Source organism: Scyliorhinus canicula, chromosome 9, assembly GCF_902713615.1.
Source record: "Scyliorhinus canicula chromosome 9, sScyCan1.1, whole genome shotgun sequence".
Classification (NCBI taxonomy): Eukaryota; Metazoa; Chordata; class Chondrichthyes; order Carcharhiniformes; family Scyliorhinidae; genus Scyliorhinus; species Scyliorhinus canicula.
The window spans coordinates 183684748-183708697 of NC_052154.1; the positions used below are offsets into that span (position 1 = coordinate 183684748).

The window sequence follows — 23950 nt, forward strand, 5'->3', positions numbered from 1 at the left end:
ACTTGCCTGTACGGATAGTTCAAGTTTTCAGGTAGAATATGGCTTTAACTCTGGGTTTGCTTTTGAAGTCTTGCCTCGATGCACCATGTTCATAACCTCTGACAGCACTGGATCACTTCTGGTATGGATCTTTACCTGTCCTGCAGTTAATGGAATGTTTAATTCTTGCTTGAAGTAGAAAATGTTTCCGCACAAACTGCTAATCGACAAACTATTTGGTAAGGGCAGTCGGGAGCATCCATCTGCGATCCGGTGAAGGTTTGACTGATGATATTTGATCGTGTATGTGTGTGCTGACAAGGGCAATGCTCATCTCTGCATTCTGCTCACTGCCAGTGATGAAATCTCGGTATAAGGTCCAAATACATTGTTAGTGGTCAATAGTACATCAAAATAAAGTGCATTTCCTCCATACAAGAATTGGTAGAACCATTTTATTCCAAAAATGATTCCTAGGGTTTCTTTCTCGGTCTGTGCATAATTGGTATCGATTTTCTTTAAGGTCCTCGATGCAAAGGCTTCTCTTTACCTGTGGATCACCGCCCCAGTCCCAGAAGGTGATGCGTCTTATGCCACTTGCAGGGGTAAATTTGGATCAAAATGTGTCAGGGCTTCTGACTCAAGTAGCGCCTCTTTGGCTTGCACAAATGCTCTCTCACATTCCTAGAATCATACAACCCTACAGTGCAGAAGGAGGCCATTTGGCCCAGAGTCCACACTGACCCATCTGAAAGAGCACCCTACTTAGGCCCACTCCCCACGCTCTATCCCTGTAACCCGATAACCCCACCTAACCACTGGTCACCAAGGGACAATTTAAAATGGACAATCCACCTAACCTGCACATCTTGGACTGTGGGAGGAAACCGGAGCACCTGGAGGAAACCCACACAGACACGGGAAGATTGTCCCTGACCTTGTAAGGCAGCAATGCTAACCACTTGCCACCATGCCACCTACGTTGATTCCCCCATTTCCATGTTTTATTTTGACACACTAGATTCTGCAAAAGTTTTAGAACAGTGACCAGATTAGGGACAAACTTTCCGTAAGCTTACAAAAGATTGAAGTTGTTTGACATTTTGAGATGCAGGTGCCTTGGTAATGGCTTTGACTTTTGAAGGCAATTTATGCAATCCCTTGATGTTGATGACATGACCCAGATATTAAATTGAAGATTCAAAAAATTCACAATTTCCTTTTCAGACTCTTAATCCATAATCTTTGAATCTCTGGAGTGTGGCATCTGGATTGTGGATGTTCTTCCTTATTCTTCCTAGTAATCAAGATGTCATCCAGGTAACACTGCACTCCATCTAATCCACTTACGATTTGGTCCATAGCTCGATTGAACATTGCTGGTGCTGAAGTGATGTCAAATGGTATTCTTTTGTATCAAAATAATCGTTTTGTGTGTCACAATCATCAATAACTGTTGCGAATCCTGATCCACGTTCATTTGAAGAGGTTGATTTTACTGAAGTGTTGGTCTTGAACCAACCCAGCGAATAAGTCATTAACCAAGGATAGATGGTACTGTTCTGCACATAGTACAGGATTAATAGTGATTTTAAAATCACCACAAATGCGTACGTATCTGTCTTTTTCATCACGGCTACGATCAGCAGAGCCCAATCACTCACATTAATGGGTTCAAGGACTCCCATTCTGACCAGCCGTTCTAATTTTGCCTCTACCTTAGGTCTGATTGCATATGGCACCGACCTAACCTTTAAGCATCTCCCCTGACTTTCTTCCTTTATCTTCAGCTTTACTGAGATATCCTTCATGTTTCCCAGCTCACCGTTGAAGACAAGGGCATGTTTTGGATAGGCCTGATTTGGAATATTGCCTGAGATTTACCTCACCCCAATTCAATCTGATTTTTTCCAGTCAAGTTCTTTTCCACTGCTGCCGGATAATTTCCCTTGACTAGGTGCAAGGAAAAATCTGCCAGTTTAATTGCACTGTTACATCATTATGTAAGGGAGGCTGGTTTAGCTCAGTCGGCTAGACAGCTGGTTTGTGATGCAGAACAAGGCCAGCAGCGCGGGTTCAATTCTCATGCCAGCTGAGAATTCTGAATTCTCCCTCCATGTACCCAAACAGGAGCCGGAATGTGGCGACTAGGGACTTTTCATAGTAACTTCATTGCAGTGTTAATGTAAGCTTATTTGTGACAATAACAAAGATTATGATCCCTCAACAGAACCACTCCACCAGTGTAGGTTTTTAACACTATCTTCAAGGGTTGCAGAGCAATATGTCAGAGATTTTCTTCATAAACAGTCTCTGGTCCCATTGTCCACCCCAACCTTCATCCGTTGACTGTCCAATAATGAAGTGACCCAAAGTCGGTTTGTTGCACCAGTAATAGATCGTACATTTAATCACGGTTTGTCTTCGGACTACAAATCAAGTTTCTCCTCACATTCTTTTTGTACCACGTGGACACTTTCCTTTTTCTGAACAATTTGCTGCTCAGTGCCCAGTTTTTGCACACATATGGCAAATGTGAGTCTGTGTTTGATTTTGAGTTTCGGCCGACATTTTGTAAATTCTTGCGCTTGGACTCAACTGTTGAGTTTATTTAGCTGGTAATTCCGTGGATATAGCAAATTCTAAAGCTTTCTTTAAGGTCAGGTTACTTAAGGTTAACAACCGCTTTTGAATAGCTTTGCATCTTAAACCACAGACAAATCTATTTCTGATGGTATTGTTTAACACGTCCCCGAATTCTCACTGTTCAGCCAGTCTTTTGTGTGTAGCTACAAAGTGTGTAATCGATTTTGCTGGGTTGCGCTTATGAATACTAAACCTTTCTGTAATGACTAAAGGTTTTGGCGAATAGTGTATGTTTTTGTGCCTGGCTTATCCAGCTGTAAAAGACTCCTAAGGAGGTAAAATGTGTTTTGCAATGCCCCCAGCTCTAAATGTGTTGTTGATGGTTATGCAATGAAGTTACTATGAAAAGTCCCTAGTCGCCACATTCCGGCTCCTGTTTGGGTACACGGAGGGAGAATTCAGAATTCTCAGCTGGTACGGGAATTGAACCCGCGCTACTGGCCTTGTTCTGCATCACAAACCAGCTGTCTAGCTGACTGAGCTAACCAGCCTCTCTTACATAATGAAGTAACGGTGCAATTAAACTGGTAGATTTGTCCTTGCACCTAGTCAAGGGAAATGGCTATCAAGTTTGTTTCAGGCAGAGTACATGATGGGCTTCTTTTTCGAGGTGGTTTCCTTTAGATTTTTTGGTCCCTCCGGCAGTTGCAATTGTTGTTTGCACCCCCCCCGTCCCCCCCGCCTCAAGCTTATTTATTATTTCTTCTGGTGCCTTCCAACGCTGTTCGACTTTTTCTTGGGTGCCTGCAAACGCTGTTTGCCTACCTCGTCATCAGTTTTTATGTGGTGGATTCAAGATCGAGTCTGCAGGACTTGGAGGTTCAACCAAGACGTACAGCTTTATTTAGAAGATGTTATCACTGCAAGTTGCAAAGTTAGGCTGCCCGTTTGCCCGCACAAATGACAGAGTATGCAACCAATCTCTTAACGTCCAGCTACAAGGCTGCTGGTGATTAAACATTAAAACACTGAATACACAACAAAACATTTGAAAAAAAATCCATAAAACCTTACAGAACAGCACGACTTGCATTTGGTCGATGATTTTCAGTTTCAATCTGGTTTTAGAAAAGTTATTTCATTCAGTGAAGTTAAGCTTTAGACTTCAAATATTTAGATAAACACATGTGAAGTGTTCTTGCACATGTAGCCACAAACCGTTGACGACAACATTGATGGAAATTAGATTGAAGCAGAAAGAAATCTCACCCACTAACATGTCTCCTAAAGATGTGTTTGGATCCAGAGTTTTATGTGCACAGAACTTTTCCGGATGAGTTTTTTTTCCATCTGGCCTTATCAGCTGAAATGCATTGGATGGCAGCCAGACACAGGAGGTAGGCAGATGGTGTGTTTTCCATCATAGGTGATAAGGACACATGAGAGAACCTAAACTAAGAGATAATATTAACTGTGCACTCCCCCATTTCTTAACCGTTTTGGTTTAATGTGTTTTTGTCCATTCTCTTTAATTTACTACTGGTAAAAAAAAAGGTAACAGTGATATTTCTCAAGCAAATGAAGGTAGAAAAATGTTTTTGAATTTCCTTTGACATCCAGCAGGCTAGACAAATTAACCCAAACTCAGGAGCATTCCTGACTTACCCTAAAGAGACTTAACCTAAGCTAGGATTTCCACAGAAGTGCTGTCTTTCTCTTTTCACATAAACACAATTGTTTAAAAGTGAAGCGTATACAAGCATTTCACAGCCATTAGGTTTAAATGCAGCCATTAGGTGTCCTACTTAACATCCCACAAAAAGTCATAAAATGACTGAACTTTGTTTGAGATATAATCAGGAACATTCTTTCAATTTTCCTAGCATTATTCCTGCAAATTAACTCTTTGCTAATAAGGTGGATACACAATCTGAATCTCTCGATCACTTGAGCCGTCAGTGTGGGTTGAAATGTTTCCTCCCCACACAAAAATGCCAATGTCAAGATGTCCCAAAAAGTAAAAATAGGTTGTGCTGATAGATACCAACCATTTTTCATTCCCTCTTCAAATGGACACTTCTAACCCTGTCACATGATAAATGCATTACACCACTACACTTTGACTTGAGACCGAAACATTTTTCCAAAGCACAATCCACTTGAGGATTTATGAAGTACTGTCAGAGCACAATATATCATCAGTAGACATGCAAAATCTGTTTTCAGTCAGAGAGAGAAATTCTTGCAATTCATATTTCTTACTATTCATCTTACACTGCTCCTCCCAGGAGCTCCCAATAACCAACAGATTGGCATTAACCTCAAGAACCTTCACTCACATATTGTTTGAAATTTAATCAGTATATTTTTAAAAGGCATTCTAGCACTTCCTATAACATAGGAGAATATAGCAGCTGATCAATGATTGTACATACAATTATTTTTTGTTTCTCCAATTAAGGGGCATTTTAGCATGGCCAATCCACTTAACCTGCACATCTTTGTGTTATGGGGGTGGAACCCACGCAGACATGGGGAGAATGTGACCCAGGGCCGGGATTCGAATCCGGGTCCTCAGCGCCGCAGTCCCAGTGCTATCCACTGCACTACTTGCCGCCCCAAAATCTAATTGGAGAATGTGGGCATCGATCCAACTACCTCTTACATGCAAAGCAAGCGCTCTACTCTGAATACCTATTATTTATCCATGATAATTATCAATTGGAATGAGAATAGACAACCAAGGTAAACACAAGAGGAAATCTTTCAGAAATGTTTTAAAATCCTATTCTAATTCACTTTTTGACACATTTGTAAACTATCCGGTTGCTTCCTGGTCAAGTTGAAACAATACTTTTAAAATTTTGTTTTATTTGTATTCAAACACCAAGATTCCAAGCATTTAGATCAAACTTACTAAATTATGCTTAGTAATTGAAACACAATTAGATGGGGAAATGGCACAAAAGCAAAACACTGCCGATGCTGTAAATCGGAGATAAAAACAGAAAATGCTGGAAATATTCAACAGGTCAGGCAGCTTCAGTGCAGAGGAACAGAGGTTGATGACCCTTCACCAGACCGAGGAAAGATAGAAATGTAACAGGTTTCGAGCAAGGGGGAGGGGGGCAGGGGAAGGTAATGAAGAACAAACGAGAATGGCTATAGTAGGATTGACGGCAGGACAGATTAAATGGTAAAAAAGGCCAAAGGCATTGATAATGGGTATAGAAAAGAAACAAAAAGATGTGTCCTGGCGAGGTGTGAATGGCTGCTTGGCAGCCATCCGAGTGCAACATGAAGGGGTAAAGAAAGAAACAAGAAAAAAAAGAAACCAGCAGAAGATTGTCTCTTGCCGATGCAAGATGGCCGCTGATACCAGCCTGCACACGTGCACTTGTCGGCACACACGCTGAAAACCTAAAGCTGAATCTTGCCGATAATGGAAAACAGATGGACAAATTTAAATTGCCACTCAGAATTTGAGGTTAGATAAAATGTGATCCATATATTTAACGTTCTCATTGAATTGTTTTACAAATTCAAGATATTTTGTGTTTTGAACACGAGGTTGTTGAATCGTCAGGGAACTGAGCATCGAGAAAAATCAGGTGGAGGATCCATAAGGGAGCCAGCTAATTTCCCAACCCTCTTTTAATAATTGTGTCCAGAGGCTGGTTTAGCACAGTGGTCTAAACAGTTAGCTTGTAATGCATAACAATGCCAGCAGCGCGGGTTCAATTCCTGTACCAGCCTCCCCAAACAGGTGCCGGAATGTGGCGACTAGGGGCTTTTCACAGTAACTTCCTTGAAGCCTACTTGTGACAATAAGCAATTATTATTATGTGTTTTAGTAGCTTCAAAAGTAGGAACATGAAAATTTCAATCTTTCCTAGGTCCTGGTGAAGGGTCACCAACCTGTTTCTCTACACTGAAGCTGCCTGACCTGTTGAGTATTTCCAGCATTTTCTGTTTTCATCTCAGATTTCCAGATCAGCAGTGTTTTGCTTTTGTGCCATTTCCCCATCTAATTGTGTTCCTTTACATTTTGAAAGAGAGTTTGAAGTCTTCAGTCTTTAGGTATATCCCCGCTTGTTGGAAATGGGTGCACACCACAGAAAAAGATAAAGCTAATGGAAATTACCTCGATGAGAATGGGTACTGTATTTTGTTCTGAACAAAATAGCCCTTTCTGGTTCCAAAATCCTGAAAGAAAACAAGATACTAAGTGATGAGGATAAATATCACACTCAGGTTGGGGGAATGAGTAAAGTTCTGATCTCAATCACTTGGAATGGCGTCACGGAGTGAAGCAGTACAACTGCACATGCATCGCATCTTCAGCAAAAGCAGCCCAAAAAATAAAGTGACGAATTGGATTTGGGAGAACTATTCTTAAAATGATGTGGAGATGCCGGCGTTGCACTGGGGTGAGCACAGTAAGAAGTCTTACAACACCAGGTTAAAGTCCAACATGCTTGTTTCAAACACTAGCTTTCGGAGCACTGCTTCATTCACCTGAGGAAGGAGCAGTGCTCCGAAAGCTAGTGTTTCAAACAAACACGTTGGACTTTAACCTCGTGTTGCAAGACTTCTTACTGTATTCTTAAAATCTAAGCAATTTACAGCCGAAGATGACAACTGTTCCATCTATCCACAAGGTTCCAGTGGTGCATTTTTAATAACCTTGGAACGGATGGCAGGAACCTGCAGCTTGCACTTTAAACCTGTTAAAGTTTCTTGGTCCAGGAACTAGCCAGCAATGTGTTCCACAAACCTATTATTAAAAAGCTCTTGCATTTCCGCTTTTCCTTGTTATTCTGATTAAAGAGATGGTGTAAAGAACCTTGATTTTATACAGCTGAGGATGCAAGGAGGAGGAACTGTGTGTCAGATGGAATATTTTGAGTATCAGGACAAAGAGAAGGGAGTATTCGGACGAAGAAGAAAGTTCAGAAGAGCACTAACCGTACTATTATCAATCAAATGAGGGAGATAAGAAAGATTGGGAAAGAAAGATTGATTGGAGGTTCGAAGTGACCATAAGCACAAGGAGTCAGAGTTCACTCCTACTTCAGATCAGATTTAGAACTCTGGTCTGAAGAACGCACAAACTAATTTAGAATCTGATATTACTATTCATAATAGTCACAATTGAGGAAGTTGTAATGACAATAAATCAGATTCATAAAGCTAATCATAATTGTCAGAAAACAGTGGGAATAAATATACTCACTGATCGTGTTTACTGTCCTGTGTCTACAATGGAGGGTAGAGGAAGCAAAGCGTTAGTCAATTATTGCTCGTCAAAGCATAGTAGAGGCTGAAGATTCAACAATTCCATTCTAAAATGATGCTCTTGGATGCAAACATGTAAATTATCAAATTCCTGTCTGCCATTTTAAAAGCAAGATCAGCCATTTTAAAATAAATGAGTTGGCAACTTTGCTAAAATAACAGAGGTGGAATTTTTAGAAGAGCACGTCAAGCGTTCATGTCTTAATACACCACAGAATAATTTCAGTGCCCCCAGAATTTATAAGCAGATCACCAACGTTTAGAGAAGACAAGTAACTGCAAGTAGACTTTGTACTACGTACATGTGTAACTTTGTAAAGTGTTTGAAAAAGACCTGCATCTAAAACAGTCAGAGGTTCAAATTCCCCCAGGCCCTTTTATAGGTCTGAAATGGATGGCACACATGGAGCCCATGCCCCAGCTGGGAGACGAGGCCAGGCAGCCTCATTAACATTACTTGGGAGAACTGCCAGCACCAGTCATGCCTCTGCAGACAGCTCACCCATTTTAAAAATATGAATGTCAGCTCACTTGCCTTGCAAAATCTAGCCCAAAAGTAAAGCCCGAGAGGGCAGGGGTGGAGCAACTACAGTGTAGGTTTGATCACAAGTCCTATGGACTCGGGGGGGAGGGGGGGGGGGGGGGTGTTTCAGCTCCTCCCGTCTGACTTCTAAGAAAATAGTTTCATGCTCGTTATTGCAGGAAATTAGTGCGGCCTCAGCGACACGTCCCTCGCCAAGGACCCATTAAATAGCGGTGCCGTTAGCGCCGGGAAACACCCCGCTAAATGCCCCAAAATGGGAATTTGTTTTTGTCCCGTTAAATTGCGCCCCCTTTCTTTCCTCACTCACTTCCTTCTCCTTCAGCAGAGGGATGTCCCTTTAATTTTACTCTTATCATGGCTTTTGTTCGCCAATGAGCACCCTGGATTTATATTCCCTTTTACATTTTGAGGCTTTAAATATCCATTGAAAATAGCTCATTTCATTAAAGTCCAGTTATTCCCATTTTGTTTGTCAACAGCATGATTTTGATTGCTACCAAACAGATTTACCAAAAGATTGCAAGCTCAGGGATTAATACAAGTATTGATGCTGACTATTTTCACTATCACAAATGTCCGACACACACAAGGTTGGGTTCCTGGGTCGCCGAAAATCTAATTGCTGCTGCTGCACAGGACCGCAATTAAAACTTGATCAACATCGCAACCTAGTGACCCTGCAGCATTCCACAATGGGCTTTTAGGGGATCTGATTTGCAATTCATTACAGCACAAGCAAATAGGACTGGTTGTCAGCTTCGAACCGAGACTTGCTCGTGAACCGAGTTTTCTTTCGTTGTCAAAGATGGCCATTTCTTGCATGCTTAGAGTAATCTGTTGTGCATTCTAACGTGGTTGTGGAGCCTGATTGCAGATTTGCATGGTTTTCCACGGGGTGGGCAACAATGGATTGTTGAGACTGCCTGATCTTTCTAGCTTGCTGTTTGTCCTTAGCAACTGTATTCTTTGCTGTTTGAAGGAAACAATACCATTACCTGAGATTGCCTACCCCCTGGGTACTTATTTCTTGAACATTTTTCTCCCAGTCTGGGACAGACAAGCCACACTTCTAGAGGTTTGCCTTCAAGGAGTCCTTGAACCTTAATCTTGACCTATTTTCAGGCGGTGTCCAAGTTTAAGCTGTGTAACATGACCGTCTTGGGAATTATACTGTCAAACCTATGTACTACAGGTCCACGCCACCTGAGCTGGGCTTCGGCGATGAGTAATTCAATTACAGATATTTCTGTTCTATGAAGTACCCATTTGATGCTCATGATCTTTCAAATGCATCTCGCGTGGATCCTGGCCAATTGGTTAATGTGTCTGGAGTGGGTGGTACATGACTCAGGCACCAAGAGTTAGGTACTACCACAACTTTGTACACAGCAAGCTTTGCTGTAAGCTTGATACCTCCTTTCCTCCACAGTCCCTTGCCTTCAGGATTGCGTTATTGATGGTTATAGTGGTAGGGGATGGTCATAATAATAATAATCTTTATTAGAGTCACAAGTAGGCTTACATTAACACTGCAATAAAGATACTGTGAAAGTCTCCTAGTCGCCACACTCTGCCGCCTGTTCGGGTACACGGAGGGAGAATTCAGAATGTCCAATTCACCTAACAAGCACGTCATTCGGGACTTGTGGGAGGAATCCGGAGCCCCCGGAGGAAACCCACACAGACACGGGGAGAACCTGCAAACTCTGCAGTGTGGCCCAATCCGGGAATCAAACCCAGGACCCTGGTGCTGTGAAGGAACAGTGCTAACCACTGTGCTACCGTACCAGTCAGTTTTAGGTGCTGTGTTGCTTTCCCTTTGTTTGTTTTTTTGATTGTGATGTTTCGCTTTTTTCCCTCTTTGATTGCTTCGGGTTTTATTGATTATGAAAAATTTCTTAATAAATATATTTTACATTAAAAAAAATATAAACACGTTCTGGTTTTCACAGTTCTCGGATTTCAAAATTCAAAAGAATCAAGTGGTAAGATCTACTCAAGTGAACTGGGGGGGGGGGAGAGATGGGGGAGGGAAGGTGGAAGACAGGTGGAAGGGGGGGAGAGGGAGAGGAGGGGGGAGAGGGAGAGGAGGGGGGAGAGGGAGAGGAGGGGGGAGAGGGCGGAGGGAAGGAAGGAGACGAAGGGAGGAAGGGGAAGAGTGATGGGAGGGGAGAGGAAGGGAGAGAGGGGGAAGGAGGGAGGGCAGTCTTCGTCAGTGCTGTTTACAACTGTAAATTTCAGCACACTTTAGACAAAGCTAGATAAGTAGGTGAAGGAGAAATTAATAGAAGGATATGCTGATCGGGCTACATCGTGTAGGGTGGGAGAAGGCTTATGTGATGCACAAACACCAGCAGACCAGCTCAGATTTGTTTCCTAGTCTCAAGTCAAGAATAGACATCTGTCCTATTCAATTGCAGCTTTCATAGCCTTTCTAGGCTAGGAAAACTTGTCCCAAAGGTATAATTTATCCATTGCCAGATCTTTCACAATAGAATGACAGTGGAATATTTTTTTTATTCATTCATTCATAGGATGTGGGCGTCACTGGTTAGGCCAGCATTTATTGCCCATCCATAATTGCCCTTGAGGGCAGCTAAGAGTCAACCACATTGCTGTGGGTCTGGAGTTACATGTAGGCCAGACCAGGTAAGGACGGCAGATTTCCTTCCCTAAAGGACATGAATGAACCAGATGGGTTTTTACGACAATCGGCAATGGTTTCATGGTTATCATTAGCCATTTAATTCCAGGTGTTTCTTTTACTGAAGTGATGGCATTCGAACCCGGGTCCTCAGAGCATAACTCTGGGTTTCTGGTTTACTAGTCCAGTGACAATATCACTATGCCACCGCCTCCCCATGTACATATACACCGAAAGGTTTCTCACACACACCAATAATATTATTCTAAAGATTAAAAACAGATGGACAACCTTAAAGATGGAAGGTACAAAATGAGTAACTCTCAAAACACCTATGCATCTGCTGCCTATGTAGGCCAAACTAAGCAAATGTGCTACTAATTATTCTGTAGTAAAGCGTATCCAGTAAAACTGTAATTACTGTAATGGAGCATTGGAAAGCATACTTACAAATTCTACAAGTTAACAACCTGCTAATCTCTTGTCCTTAGTCAAAAACAAGACTTCACTGAGCAGTCATAAAATTAGCTGAAAACTGAAAGATTTTGGTACATTCCATTTTGTTCTAAAATAGTGAGAAAAAAATAACCTTCTGGCTGCAAGTTAATTGTTAGAGACGGTTCCAACCATTTGATCTCACACTCCAGCTGGTATCTTTTATCAATACTTTTTAAACAAATGCATAATCCACTTTCTTAAACAGACTTCTGCATGCTCCCAAAAGACCAAAACAAAACACATCCCATCTTTCTTGGACACGCACACACGGATTCTCATGGTAATACAAGAGGACAATGTAACTGTTTTTAGGGGATGCACATTTTCCAAATATTAACATCAATATAATAATTTTTGTAGATGTATTTCTTGCAGTGCCGGTTGGAAGTAAAATTGGCTGAAACAGAGAATATGGCAGGTATCCTAACCGATCGTTGCTGAAGGAAATTAATGCAATTCAAACAGTACTGGACTCCTTGTGGACACAATGTGCTGAGAGGAGGTTAAAGTTTGACAAACAAAAATGATATGAGTTTGGAAACGAACCAAGTGGATACCTGGCTTTTCTTACTAGAGGGGGGCTGACTCCAGGGCTATTCCCTGTGCTAGACTCCAAGGGTATTAGAATAATTTTTTAAAAAAGGATATTAACAAGGCCTTTAAAGGTTTCTATTCTGATTTATAGAAAACAGGCCAGTCTGGGGATGCATTGACACTTGAGTGTTTTTTATCCTCCCTTAAACTTACAATCTCTGAGGACCAAAGGTCGGTCCTGAATGCTTCCATTTCTAGAGGGGAAGTGGCTCTTGGCCTGAGGGAGCTTCAATCTGGTACGGCCCCAGTGTCCGAATTTTATAAAGAATTTAAAGACTTCCTAATGGATCCGCTGATTGGAACGTATAATCACTCATTTGAAGCAGGTCAGCTACTGCCAGCGCTCTGTGAAGAGAATATTTCACTAATTCTGAAAGCAGGCAAGAATCCTGAAGAATGTGCAACCTGCAGGCCAATTTTGCTTGAGTGTAGATTTGAAATTGCTGTCCAAGGTGTTGGCACGGCACCTAGATGGAATTCTCCCTAAAATCATCGAGGAAAATCAAACTGGGTTCACGAAGGGCCGAAATTTGTGTAACAACATCTGGAGATTATTAAATGTCATTCAGGTCTTTGAAAAATAACATTAGATTGGGTCGGTCATCTTTTTGGATGCAGAGAAAGATTTTGATCGGGTGGAATGGAATTATTTATTCTATAGGCTGCAGAAGTTCAGGTTGGGAGGGAAGTTTGTTTAGTGGATACAAGTAATTTATAAAAGCCCACTGGCAGCAGTTCTTACTAGCGGTTATAGGTCTGATAATTTTTGTCTCCAGCGAGGGACTAGACAGGGTTGCCCATTGTCCCGGTTATTAATAACTATTGTATAGCTATTGCAGAGGCAATTAGACAGGATCCCTCGGATTTTGGGCTATACAGTGGAGGAAAGCAACGTAAAATTACACTATACATGGATGGCATGTGCTACTTGTATCTAAGCCGGATGTTTCTGTTCCCGCTATTATTATGTGGTGGGAAATTTAGTTTTTTCTTGGGTTAGAAAATTAATTTTACCAAGTCTGAGGCCATGCTATTGGGAAGGCTGAGAGGGAGGCCTTTGCTAATTGCGCATTAGGTGGTCCTCTCCTGGTTTACTTATTTGGATCTTGTGGTTACCCCTGCCTTTAGACCAGTGGTTCTCAACCGGGGTCCACATGGGGGTCCATGTAACATTACTGGGGGTCCACACAAAAAAAATACCGAAACGGGGGTCCACGGTGATATTTTAGTGGTCCATAGAGCAATTCTACTTCAGAACAATTGTTATTACTGAGAATTAAATTTTTACAGTAATCTACGCCATATTAAAATACTAAAAGTAGAAATATTCATGTAGCTATGAATTGTTTATGGCAATCAAGTAGAAGAAAAAGACTTTACATTTGACAGTGTCGTAAATTCAAAGTTACCTGGAACAAACAGAGGTGAAAATCACCCATCGTTTCTCCTTGACAAGTTTAATGAATGATTTAACACAGTAATCACTAGAAACTGTGTATATTTGATATGAATTGGTTATTTTTAGAGTAATTTAATGCAATTTAGTCAGTAAAAAGTTTTTTTCATTACTTTTCATATTAGAATAAGTTTGGCAACGTACGAAAATACCGCTAATCCGTTTCCAACCCTCACGGTAAGGTAGATGGAATTTAGTCATCGGACAAAATATAAGGATTAGGAATGGCTATGGGGGTCCACAAAAAAAAATTAAGAGGAAAAGGGGTCCATGGGTTAAAAAAGGTTGAGAACTCCTGCTTTAGACACTTGTATGTGACAAACCTCCCCCCCCTTTACTCGAGTCTATTAAGTGGGACCTGCACTGTTGATCCACCTTACCGATATCGTCGTTGGGCAGAATAGCACTGATCAAGGTGAATGTGTTGCCTAGGTTATGGTGCCAAATATTAAAATGTGCCAGTTAGCTTCTTATCTCAGATTCATACCGACATGGATCCGGGAGGACTCCTCCTCGATTTGGCTCAACATTGATGCAGGTCCGTCGGTATACTCCTAACAGACCCTGTTTTACAAAGATTTTAAGTCTGGGCTTGTCAAGCGTGAAAATCCTATATTTATAAATACTCTTAAGACGATGGAGGATGTCCATCAGCTGGAAGGGAGATCAAAATTAACTTCCGCTCTCTCTCCCATCCATTTCTCACCAGGTCTTATGGACCATGGACTCGATACCTGGAGGGTTTGAGGTATTTGTGGGTTGCGCGACATGTTTAGTGCTGCTTTCATGGGGTCGCCGTCGCACCGGTCGGGGGCCATTGAAAGTGCACCTCCCGGCGATTCTCCGTGCCACGATGGGCCGAGTGCCCACCGAGTTCAGCCAAGTCCCGCCGGCGTGGGTTACATATGGTCCCACCCGGCCGGACCTGCGGGAGCCGTCTTGGTGGGGGGGGGGGGAGATCCGACTCTGGGGGTGGCCTCCACGGTGGCCAACCAATAGGCAGGCGGGCTAATTCCGTGGGGGGCATATATTTCTCCATGCCAGCCCCTATAGGGCTCCAGCATATTGCCTGGGGACCGGCGCGGAGACCGCAACCCACATGCGCCGGCCGTGGCATGCATGCACGGACCCGCGCCGGCCGTGGCGCGCATGCACGGACCCTCGCCGGCCGTGGCGCGCATGCACGGACCCGCGCCGGCCGTGGCGCGCATGCACGGACCCGCGCCGGCCGTGGAGCGCCGGCTTTTGAGCGACGGAGCAGCGGACATCACTCCGGCGCTGTACTAGCCCCTTAGGAAGGGGTGAATGCCTGGGCCTGGAGGCCCTTTGACACCGGAGTCACTCACGCTGCTTTTGATGCCGGCGTCAAAACTTGGCCGCAGGATCGGAGAATCCCGGCCACTGTTTGCGGTCCTGTGTCAAAATTAAATCCTACTGGTCTGGTGTACTTAAAGAGCTTGAGAGGATATTTGGTACAATCGTAGAATTTGATCCTTTGTTCCTAATTCTGGGGTTCCCAGATAGGAGAATTTATTGACACAGATGAAGAAAGGCTAACTTTTGCAGCACAGCAGAAAATCCTTTGCTCCTGGATTAGCGAAAAATCTCCTTCAATTCAGAATTGGCAGAAAATTATCATGGAATGCAAACTGTCCTTTTTACAGATGCTGACTGACCTGCTGCACATGTACAGCTTTTTTTATTTTTGCTTCAGACTTCTTACATCCGCTACACTTGCATTTTAATATCTCTGACCTTACGTTGAGTGTTCTCTGTACTTCATTCAATTTCACACCACCACGGTGCACTTTCTGACAATTTTATTTTCAATGGATTGCAACCCTTTAGGAATAACAAGTCGATCACAGCTTTCAGCAGAAGTGATGTCGATGGCTAATATGAGTTGTGCTTAAAAATACAAAGAGATCGGTGAACATTTTAAATCCTTCAAATACTGACACCGCCTGACAGCCAATGCCCAACTCTAGCTTTGCAATTGCCATTAAATGACAGTTCTGCTGCTCTAAGAGCGGAGAAGTGGTCCAAAAACACTCAACAATATCCTCCAGCTGCCTGTGACACCAGAGATACACAAACAACAAGTGAGTCGCAGCTGGCAAATGAAACAGCAAGAGAGGCCCATACTCATCTGGGCTTATTTACTTTAGTGAGCAGCAAAAGAGAACAATCTTAAGTAGAAAACTGCTCTCCACCACATGCTTTAAAAAGGAAACATCCCATAACCTCTTTGCTTTAAAAAAAATGATAAATTTAGCAAGTATTTATAAAGCCCCCTTCACGACCAGTGGACTTGTAGAAGAGCTTTACAACTACTGAAGAACTTTTGACGTGTAGTTACTGTTGTAATGTAGACATGCGATAATGACCTGCTTCAGGAGCCTCTTACGGCTCAATTGAATAAAGTGTCAATGCAAATTTTAAGATCCTAGTCTTGTTACGAGATAAATGTCAGCTTGGTCAGTGGTAGCATCCCAATCTCTGAATCAGAAGACTGGCAGACTACGGACTTGAGCATTTGGTCTGATACTTCTCTATGGTATTGAGCGAGAGCTGCACCTTTGGAGGTACTATCATACCAATGAGGATGTGTTAAAATGAGGCTCTATCTGCTACTAGCAGCATATGTAAATAATCTTGCACTATTTTAAGAGGAACACAGAGATCACCATAGTCCTAACTAACACGTTTCCCTCAACACCAAGATAAATTGATTCATTTGCTGTTTATGGGGAGTCCAGAACTAGGGGTCATTGTTTGAGGATAAGGGGTAAACCTTTCAGGACTGAGGAGAAATTTCTTCACTCAAGAGTGGTGAATTTGTGGAATTCACTAACACAGAAAGCAGCCGAGGCCAAAATGTTATGTAATTTTAAGAAGGAATTAGATACAGCTCTTAGGGCTAAAGGGATCAAGTGGAAGGTGGGATCAGGGTATTGTTTGAACTTGATGATCAGCCATGATCATAATGAACGGCGGAGCAGGCTCGAAGAGACGAATGGCCCCCTGCTTCTATTTTCTATGTTTCTCTCTGCATTTATTTGCTGACTCATTTGCTGAAATAATAACATTCACCGCATTTCAAGGAACAAACTCCTAATATCCCAAAGTTGTGATAAAGTCTTATATAAATGCAAGTTAATTCTTCTAAATCTGGAAACAAATCAGGAGTGGGAAGTGGTCCTTCTGTGAAGCAAATGTTGTGCAATATTTTTTGTAAGAACTGAAGGTAAATCCTATTATAATGAAACAAGCATATTCTACCCTTTAAAATACTAGAGAAATGGTGTTGGGCGCAAACAAAAGACAGTGATTTTTAAAAAAAAAGCAAATTTCTGTTTTTATGTTCAAATTTGGGAGAAAATTGTTTGCACTTATACACCAAAAGTTGCATTTTATTGGTAGAAATTGGTGAAAATTGAATTTAATCACCCTAATAACACTCATATTCTATTCACCTATCTTTACACACACATTTTCTAATTATCATTCAAGATTGGACTTCAATTTGTGCGTATCCGCAACTGTAAACAAACCCAAAAATTGATAGCCAAGCATTGGAATAGAGATATCGTAACCGATAAAAGAGTCGTAAAAACATAGAAAATAGGAGTAGACCCTTTGAGCCTGCTCCACCATTATGATCATGGCTGATTATCCAACTCAGTAACCTGTTCCCACTTTCCCCCATATCCTTTGATCCCTTTGGTCCCAAGAGCTATATCTAACCCCTTCTTGGAAACGTACAATGTTTTGGCCTGAAATGCTTTCTGTGGGAGAGAATTCCACAGGCTCACCACTCTCTGGGTGAAGAAATTTTTCCACATCTCAGTTATGTGCAAATCTAATTTCAACTGACATAAACTTTAGGAAATATATTCGCTTTGACATACCCGTTTCTGCATATCTTCAATTTGTTGCTGAGGAATAGTCTTTAGAATACTGTACATTTCCGAAAGCTTGTCTTCAGGTATGACCACAGAGGCTCTGGAAAATGAACACAGAGAAAGTAATGGTTAAGGTTACACAAATGAATATGGAAGGATTATCCCAATTTTCCCTCTTTGCTTCTGAAACCACAGATATGTGCTGGTGTATGTTTGCATGGAAAATCAGTAGTATTGCAACATCTTGGCAACTAGCAAATCCTCATGCTTGAAGCTTTAGCATCAACTGCTCACAATAGTGCAATATGATTAGGTAAGTTTCAAATCCTGAATGAGCCTGGACTTGCATGTGCATTAATATCACTGAGAACTGTGAATCTTCTCACTCAGCTCCAGTTATTCTTGATAAACAATGCCCTGATGGGTAATGTAGTCCCAGCCAGACAAGCAGCAGGAGACTTAGCAGCTCTGCGGACAGTGCATAGTTTTCTCGAATTAAATTTACCTTCACTTTCAAGAGTGTGTGAAATCAACCGAAGTTCATTGAAGGTCAGTTAAACAATAGATAAACTTTAATGGTTCAATCACAAACCGTAAGCATTTAAAAAACAAATAATGTGCACTCACGCGGAGATTTGAAAACTTGAAGAGCTTATACCACTGCAATGGCACAAAAGAAAAATTAACACCCCAAAATCAGTGTGTTTGCCAGTGGTTGGCGAGGGGACGAGCACCACACAGTTAGTGAATTATCAACATTCATTATGGAAACAGATCAGAGAAACTAATTAAATTTAAAACATGAACATCTCACCCATCAGGACGGTGGCACAGTGGTTAGCACTGCTGCCTCACAGCGGCAGGGATCCAGATTCAATTCCAGCCTTGGGTGAATGTGTGGAGTTTGCACTTTCTCCCCATGTCTGCGTGGGTTTCCTCCGGATGCTCGTTTCCTCCCACAGTCCAAAGATGTGCAGGTTAGATGGACTAGCCAAGCTAAATTGCTCCTTCGCGTCCAAATGTGGGAAAGTTAGGTGGGGTTATGGGGATAGGGTGGAGGAGTGGGCCTAGGCAAGATGCTCTTTCAAGAGGGTCAGTGCAGACTCAATGGGCCGAATGGCCTCCTTCTGCACTGTAGGAATTCTATGGTTCCAACATGAGGTCTCTGCCATTTAAAATCTTGTCCAGCATTCAAATATTCGAAAACACAAAAGCTCCGAATCTTTTAATCAACCGTGATTAAAGCTCACGGTACAAGTGATGACAAATTCAGTGAGCAAAATGGTTCAGACAACAAAAAGTAATTTTGTACTCATTCATACTGCTTGTACAAACAGCTGTACCCATTCTGTTGGAGAAAACAAGCTGGTGAAATTCCAGCACACTGCATACCTTTTCCAGTCCAGAACCTCTGAAAATGGGAGGATGTAAGAATCCCCAACGATCACCGGAACGCAGCCTGCTTGAAGGACATCACTTAGGATAGCTTGCCCAAGACGTGCTCCACGCAACACAATGCAAAACATGGCATCCTGTCATCAGATAGAGACAACACATCAGCTGCACAGTCTAGTCAGGGCTTCAGGTGCTACAGATTTTGCATAAAGTTCATAAATGCTCAATACGCAAACCGGGGAAATGTGAAAAACCTGAAAAATTTAGCATAAAACTTCAAACCTAAAGGAAGTGGGACACTGCCCTGCTCTTCACCTCTTGCAAGAGATGCTTTACCCACCATATCTGGATTTTATAGAACTCCCAATCTTTTCTCACTTATTAATCTCTCTGCTTTCAAAAGGCTTCTTAAAACATTTTTGACAAAGGCTTTGGTCAAATCTGTGATGGGAGAAACTCTCCATTACAGCTCAGTGTCCGCTCGTTCCCTCAATAGCTCCGCAACACTTTTCTTATATCAAATGCCGCTAGAAAAATGAACATGCATGTTAATGACAAATTTTGGCTAGAACGCTCCTGAGACACGTTTTGGGACGTTTTATTCCATTAACCTACCCGCATTCGTGGAAAAAGATTGAGGTCTATTAGGTGGAGCTGGATACTAGTAAACAAAATATACATCAACCTGGAGTGATTATAAATGAATAACTCGTACTAAAAATCAGATGGTGTCAAGGACCATTACAGTAAAGTTTAAACAGCCATCTAAACATAGAGATTGAAGGACACCCTGGAACTAAAATAATGCAGCTCCAATGTGGTAGTATCTTCGTATTGTAACATTAAGCTTAGATAGTATAAAAGTAGTAGAATTCTTTGAAATTATAACATAACAATTTACCATAAAGTACCAGTTGACTACGAACAAATGAAGGAGGAAAGCTACCAGCTGGAAGTTCACCGACTTTGATCGGAGTTGGTAACATTAGATATCCAGACAATAACCAGTATTTATAAAAAAAAGTCTTGCGTTTCTATGCAGCCTTTCACAACCTTAGGGTGTCCCAATATACTCCACAACCAGTGAAGTGCAGCCACTGTAACATGGGAAATGCAGCATTCGATGTGTACGGCAGAAAGCCTCCACAAAGATCATTTGTTCTTAGTGATGTTAACTGAGGGAATAAATATTGACGAGGGATAACTCCCATACTCTTATACAGAGTCTTTAATGCAACAAAACACCCCAGTGTTTCACAGGAGCATTATCATACAAAGTTTGACACTGAGTCATATAAGAAAATGAGGGCAGATGACCAAAAGCCAGGCCGCAAAGGTAGGTTTTAAGCAGCATCTTAAACGAGGAAAGCAAGGGAGGCGGCCAGGCTTGGTGAGGGAGTGCTAAATATTTCATCTGGTTACTGTAGCTATCATTTAAAACATTCCAGTGGAAAAATCAGATCAAAAACTATTTACAGTTGTATGCAGTTTCTATTTAGAAAATTAAGATCAATTAGACAACACATACGACATAGGAGCTGGAGTTTCAAAAGACTAGGAATAAGTATTTAAACATTTAGATAATTACCAATGTTGAACATTTCAAAAATACCAGTGGCAAACATAAATACCTCTTCTGTACAAAACATTGCTTTGCGGAGCCACACAGATATATTTCACAAGACTATTAAGCTCCTACTACAACTACAATTCAATGGATTTGCGCTGACTTGAGATTTTTTTTTTTACATTCAGAAAAATATTAATTAATTGACGAGCTAACCAAATAAACATTAGTCTGACCTGTGATCCACCTAAAGGCTAAATTCTTGAACTGGTACTGTGCCATCAAGGCTGCTAGCTGGATGAAGTAGAGACCAATTAGGTGCACCAATAAAAGGTTCCTAACACCACTCACGCCTGAGAAGAACAAACAGAAACTAAAGTGAAAGCCCACGCAGATAAACTTATTTTGTTCTGTAACCACCCAATATAAAGTTAGGTTCCACAGCACCGTTTTGCAAAATGGACTGAGAGAATTGAACAAACATAATGCCAGAGTTAAACGGCGGGATTCTCCGACCCTCCGCGGAGGAATTGCGCCCGGCGCGGGGGCAGAGAATAGCCGCTCACGCCGGAAATCCGGCGCAACGGCGCTTCTGCGATTCTCCACGGGCCCGCCAGTCCCGCGCACGCGGGGTTGACAAGGCGCCGGTCTGTGGCTGTTGGAACAGGCCCCCCCCCCAATGGTGATCCTCTGCGGTCGACCGGCCGAACACCCACCGGCGTGGTTTACATGTGGCAGTCCTGGTGGGGGGAGAGGGGGTATCTGGCTCCGGGGGGGTGGGGGGGGGGGCCTCAGCGGTGGTCAGGCCCGTGAACGGGGGCCACCGATCAGCGGGCCATCGCAATCTGGGAGGGACGTACCTTCCTCCTCGTGGGCCCGCGGTGTGGCTCCGCCATGTCAGCAGCGCCCACGCCAAGGTAGGCCGCCGCGTGCATGCGCGGACCCACTTGCGGTCACCGTGCGCATGCGTGGCCTGGCTAGCAGGGCCCCGACGGCAGCCAAAGCTGCAGGACGCAGGCCGGGGCTCTGCTAGCCTCCTGGAAAATGGAGAATCACCCGGACCTTCAAGGAAAAAGTCCGGAGTGATTCTGGCCCAAGTCTTTCTCAAAAGGAAATGACTCTCAAAGTACATTTTAGTTTACTTTCCAGATAAAGCTAAAGCACAGGATATCAGTCTTCAAGAACAGTTCCCTCCTAAAAAAAAGCTCAGGAAAGTGTGTGTATGTGTAGTTTTCTTAAAATGATGAATTATAAATGGGCATTGACTGAAATTTTAAAATCACTGTCCAAGGGCCTGCTCATTCATGGAATCATCTGGATCTCAGTCCAACTCCTTCTGTAGTCCGCATATAGAATACATTTCAGTACAAGTAGTTTATGGTAAATAGCAAGGGTGGAAGCCTTAGATTACAGGGTGATATAGACAGGCTGTTCAGGTGGGCAGAACAGTGGCAAGTGGAATTTAACCCCGAGAAGTGTAAGGTAATGCATTCTGGGAAGACTAACAAGCCAATGGGATACATAATAAATAGCAGGACATTAGGAAGTGCAGAGGTCCAGAGGGATCTTGGGGTGCATGGCCATAGTTCCCTAAAGGTAGCAGGACAGGTAGATAAAGGTGGTTCAGAAGGCATATGGGATACTTGCCTTTATTTGTCAAGGCATAGAATATAAGTGCAGTGAAATGATGCTGGAGTTGTACAAAATGCTTCTGAGACCGCAGCTGGAAAACTGTGTTCAGTTCTGGTCACCACACTTTAGGAAGGATGTGATTGTATGAGAGAGGATGCACAGACGATTCGCCAGTATGTTGCTTGGGCTGGAGAGCTTCAGCTATGAAGAGAGGCTCGTTAGGCTGGTGTTATTTTCCTAAGGGCAGAGAAGGCAGAGATCCAGGTGTAGATAAGGAGGAACTTTTTCTCCTTAATAGAAGGGTCAATAACCAGGGGCATAGATTTACGGTAAGGAGCAGGAGATTTAGATGGTATTTTAGGAAAAACCTTTTCATCCAGAGGGTGGTGGGAATCTGGAACTTGCTACCTGAAAGGGTGGTGGAGGCGGTGGTGGAAACCCTCACAACATTTAAGAAGCATTTTGATGAGCACTGAAATGCCATAGCAGACAAGGCTATGGACCAAGTGCTGGAAAATAAGTTTAGAAAAGGTAGGTGCTTGATGGTTGGTGCAGACTGTAGCCACCGAAGTTGGCCACTGCCCGACATAAAATGGAGAATTGAAATGCATGCAGGGAAAACAGGACAATGTAAGGAAAACAGGCAGGCTGCAGAATCTCCCTGTGTATTCTGTCTGCAAAGAAACCAGACAGCACTGAAACTAACAGTTGCGCATATTAATTGAGCGATTCCCGGGCACAATGGACACAATCAAGAATAACAAAGGTCAAGCCAGACGCTTCGGCGCCAGCAGGAGTCCCGGACAATAAGTTACAAACAGCCCCAAGAACCGCCCAGCGATCGGGAAACAGCCCCAGTATTGGGGAATTCAAACCAATCGATTGGTATGAGGTCCAATCGATTGCAAGCAGGTATAGGGTCCGCCCAGATGGGCGCGAAGCCCCTGTGACCTATAAAAGTCAGGTCCCAAGTATAGTTCGCTCTTTTAGCCGGCCCTCCCAGCAGAACACCTTTGCAGCAGCTCTCTAAGAACTTGAACATGAGAAGGAGATGCCTGGCCAACAGCTACACCGACAAGTGTCCAGCCAATGCTCGCTACGAGAGTAGACACTCCTGACCCCTTAGCCTGTACCAACTGGGAAGCCTGCAGTCTCAGGACAGAACAAGAGGCCATTGTTTCCTGATCCAGTGTGTTCCCTTATCGAAGATAAGTATTGGCTTATAGTGGTAGGAATAGTTTAGTCCGTTAGTATTAGTTGCATGAGTATCGATTTACTGTGTAATAATAAATGTGTTTGATTGAACCTTACTAACTGGTGTATTGAGTCATTGATCTGAACTTGAACCTCGTGGCGGTATCATAAGGATACCTGGCGACTCTAGGGCTAAGGAATAAAACAGAGCCAACTGAGTGTAAAGCACACTCACCAGAACGAGCAACAAGACACGATGGGCCAAAGGAACTATTTCTGTGCTGTAAAACTTTATGACTAATTTCAAAATGTGAGACACTGCAGAAACTAGAGTGAAGACTTCAAAATTGAGAGACACACAAGGCAGAAAAGTTCCACTGGGGCTCATAAGGACTGTACACTCCAGTGCACTAAATAAAACAACAGTGGGCATACAGCATAGAAACAAGCTGCTCGGCCCAAGTCTATTCGGATGTTTGTGTTCACTCGGGGCCTTCTCCCATCTATTCCCGTCTCTTCCATATGCTTGTCTAGCTTTTCTAACGTTTACTTCAACCACTCCCGATGGCAGCAAATTCCGCAGTTTCTTCACTTCGTGGTTAATTAGATTAAGCATCACTTAGACAGTTATTCACTTGAAAGTGCGGGTGGCCATTTC

General features: G+C 42.8%; 1 protein-coding gene across 2 annotated transcripts in view; it reads right to left on the bottom strand.

The window, feature by feature from the left end:
• ext2 (exostosin glycosyltransferase 2) overlaps positions 1–23950 on the bottom strand; it is a 192016-nt gene that overhangs the window by 85048 nt on the left and 83018 nt on the right. For both annotated transcript variants that reach the window (XM_038808295.1, XM_038808294.1), the window contains 2 exons: positions 18897–19036; positions 17511–17604 (listed from right to left, as the gene is read on the bottom strand). In XM_038808295.1, coding sequence (XP_038664223.1) covers positions 17511–17604; positions 18897–19036 — 234 coding nt within the window. The remainder of the gene's footprint in view (positions 1–17510; positions 17605–18896; positions 19037–23950) is intronic.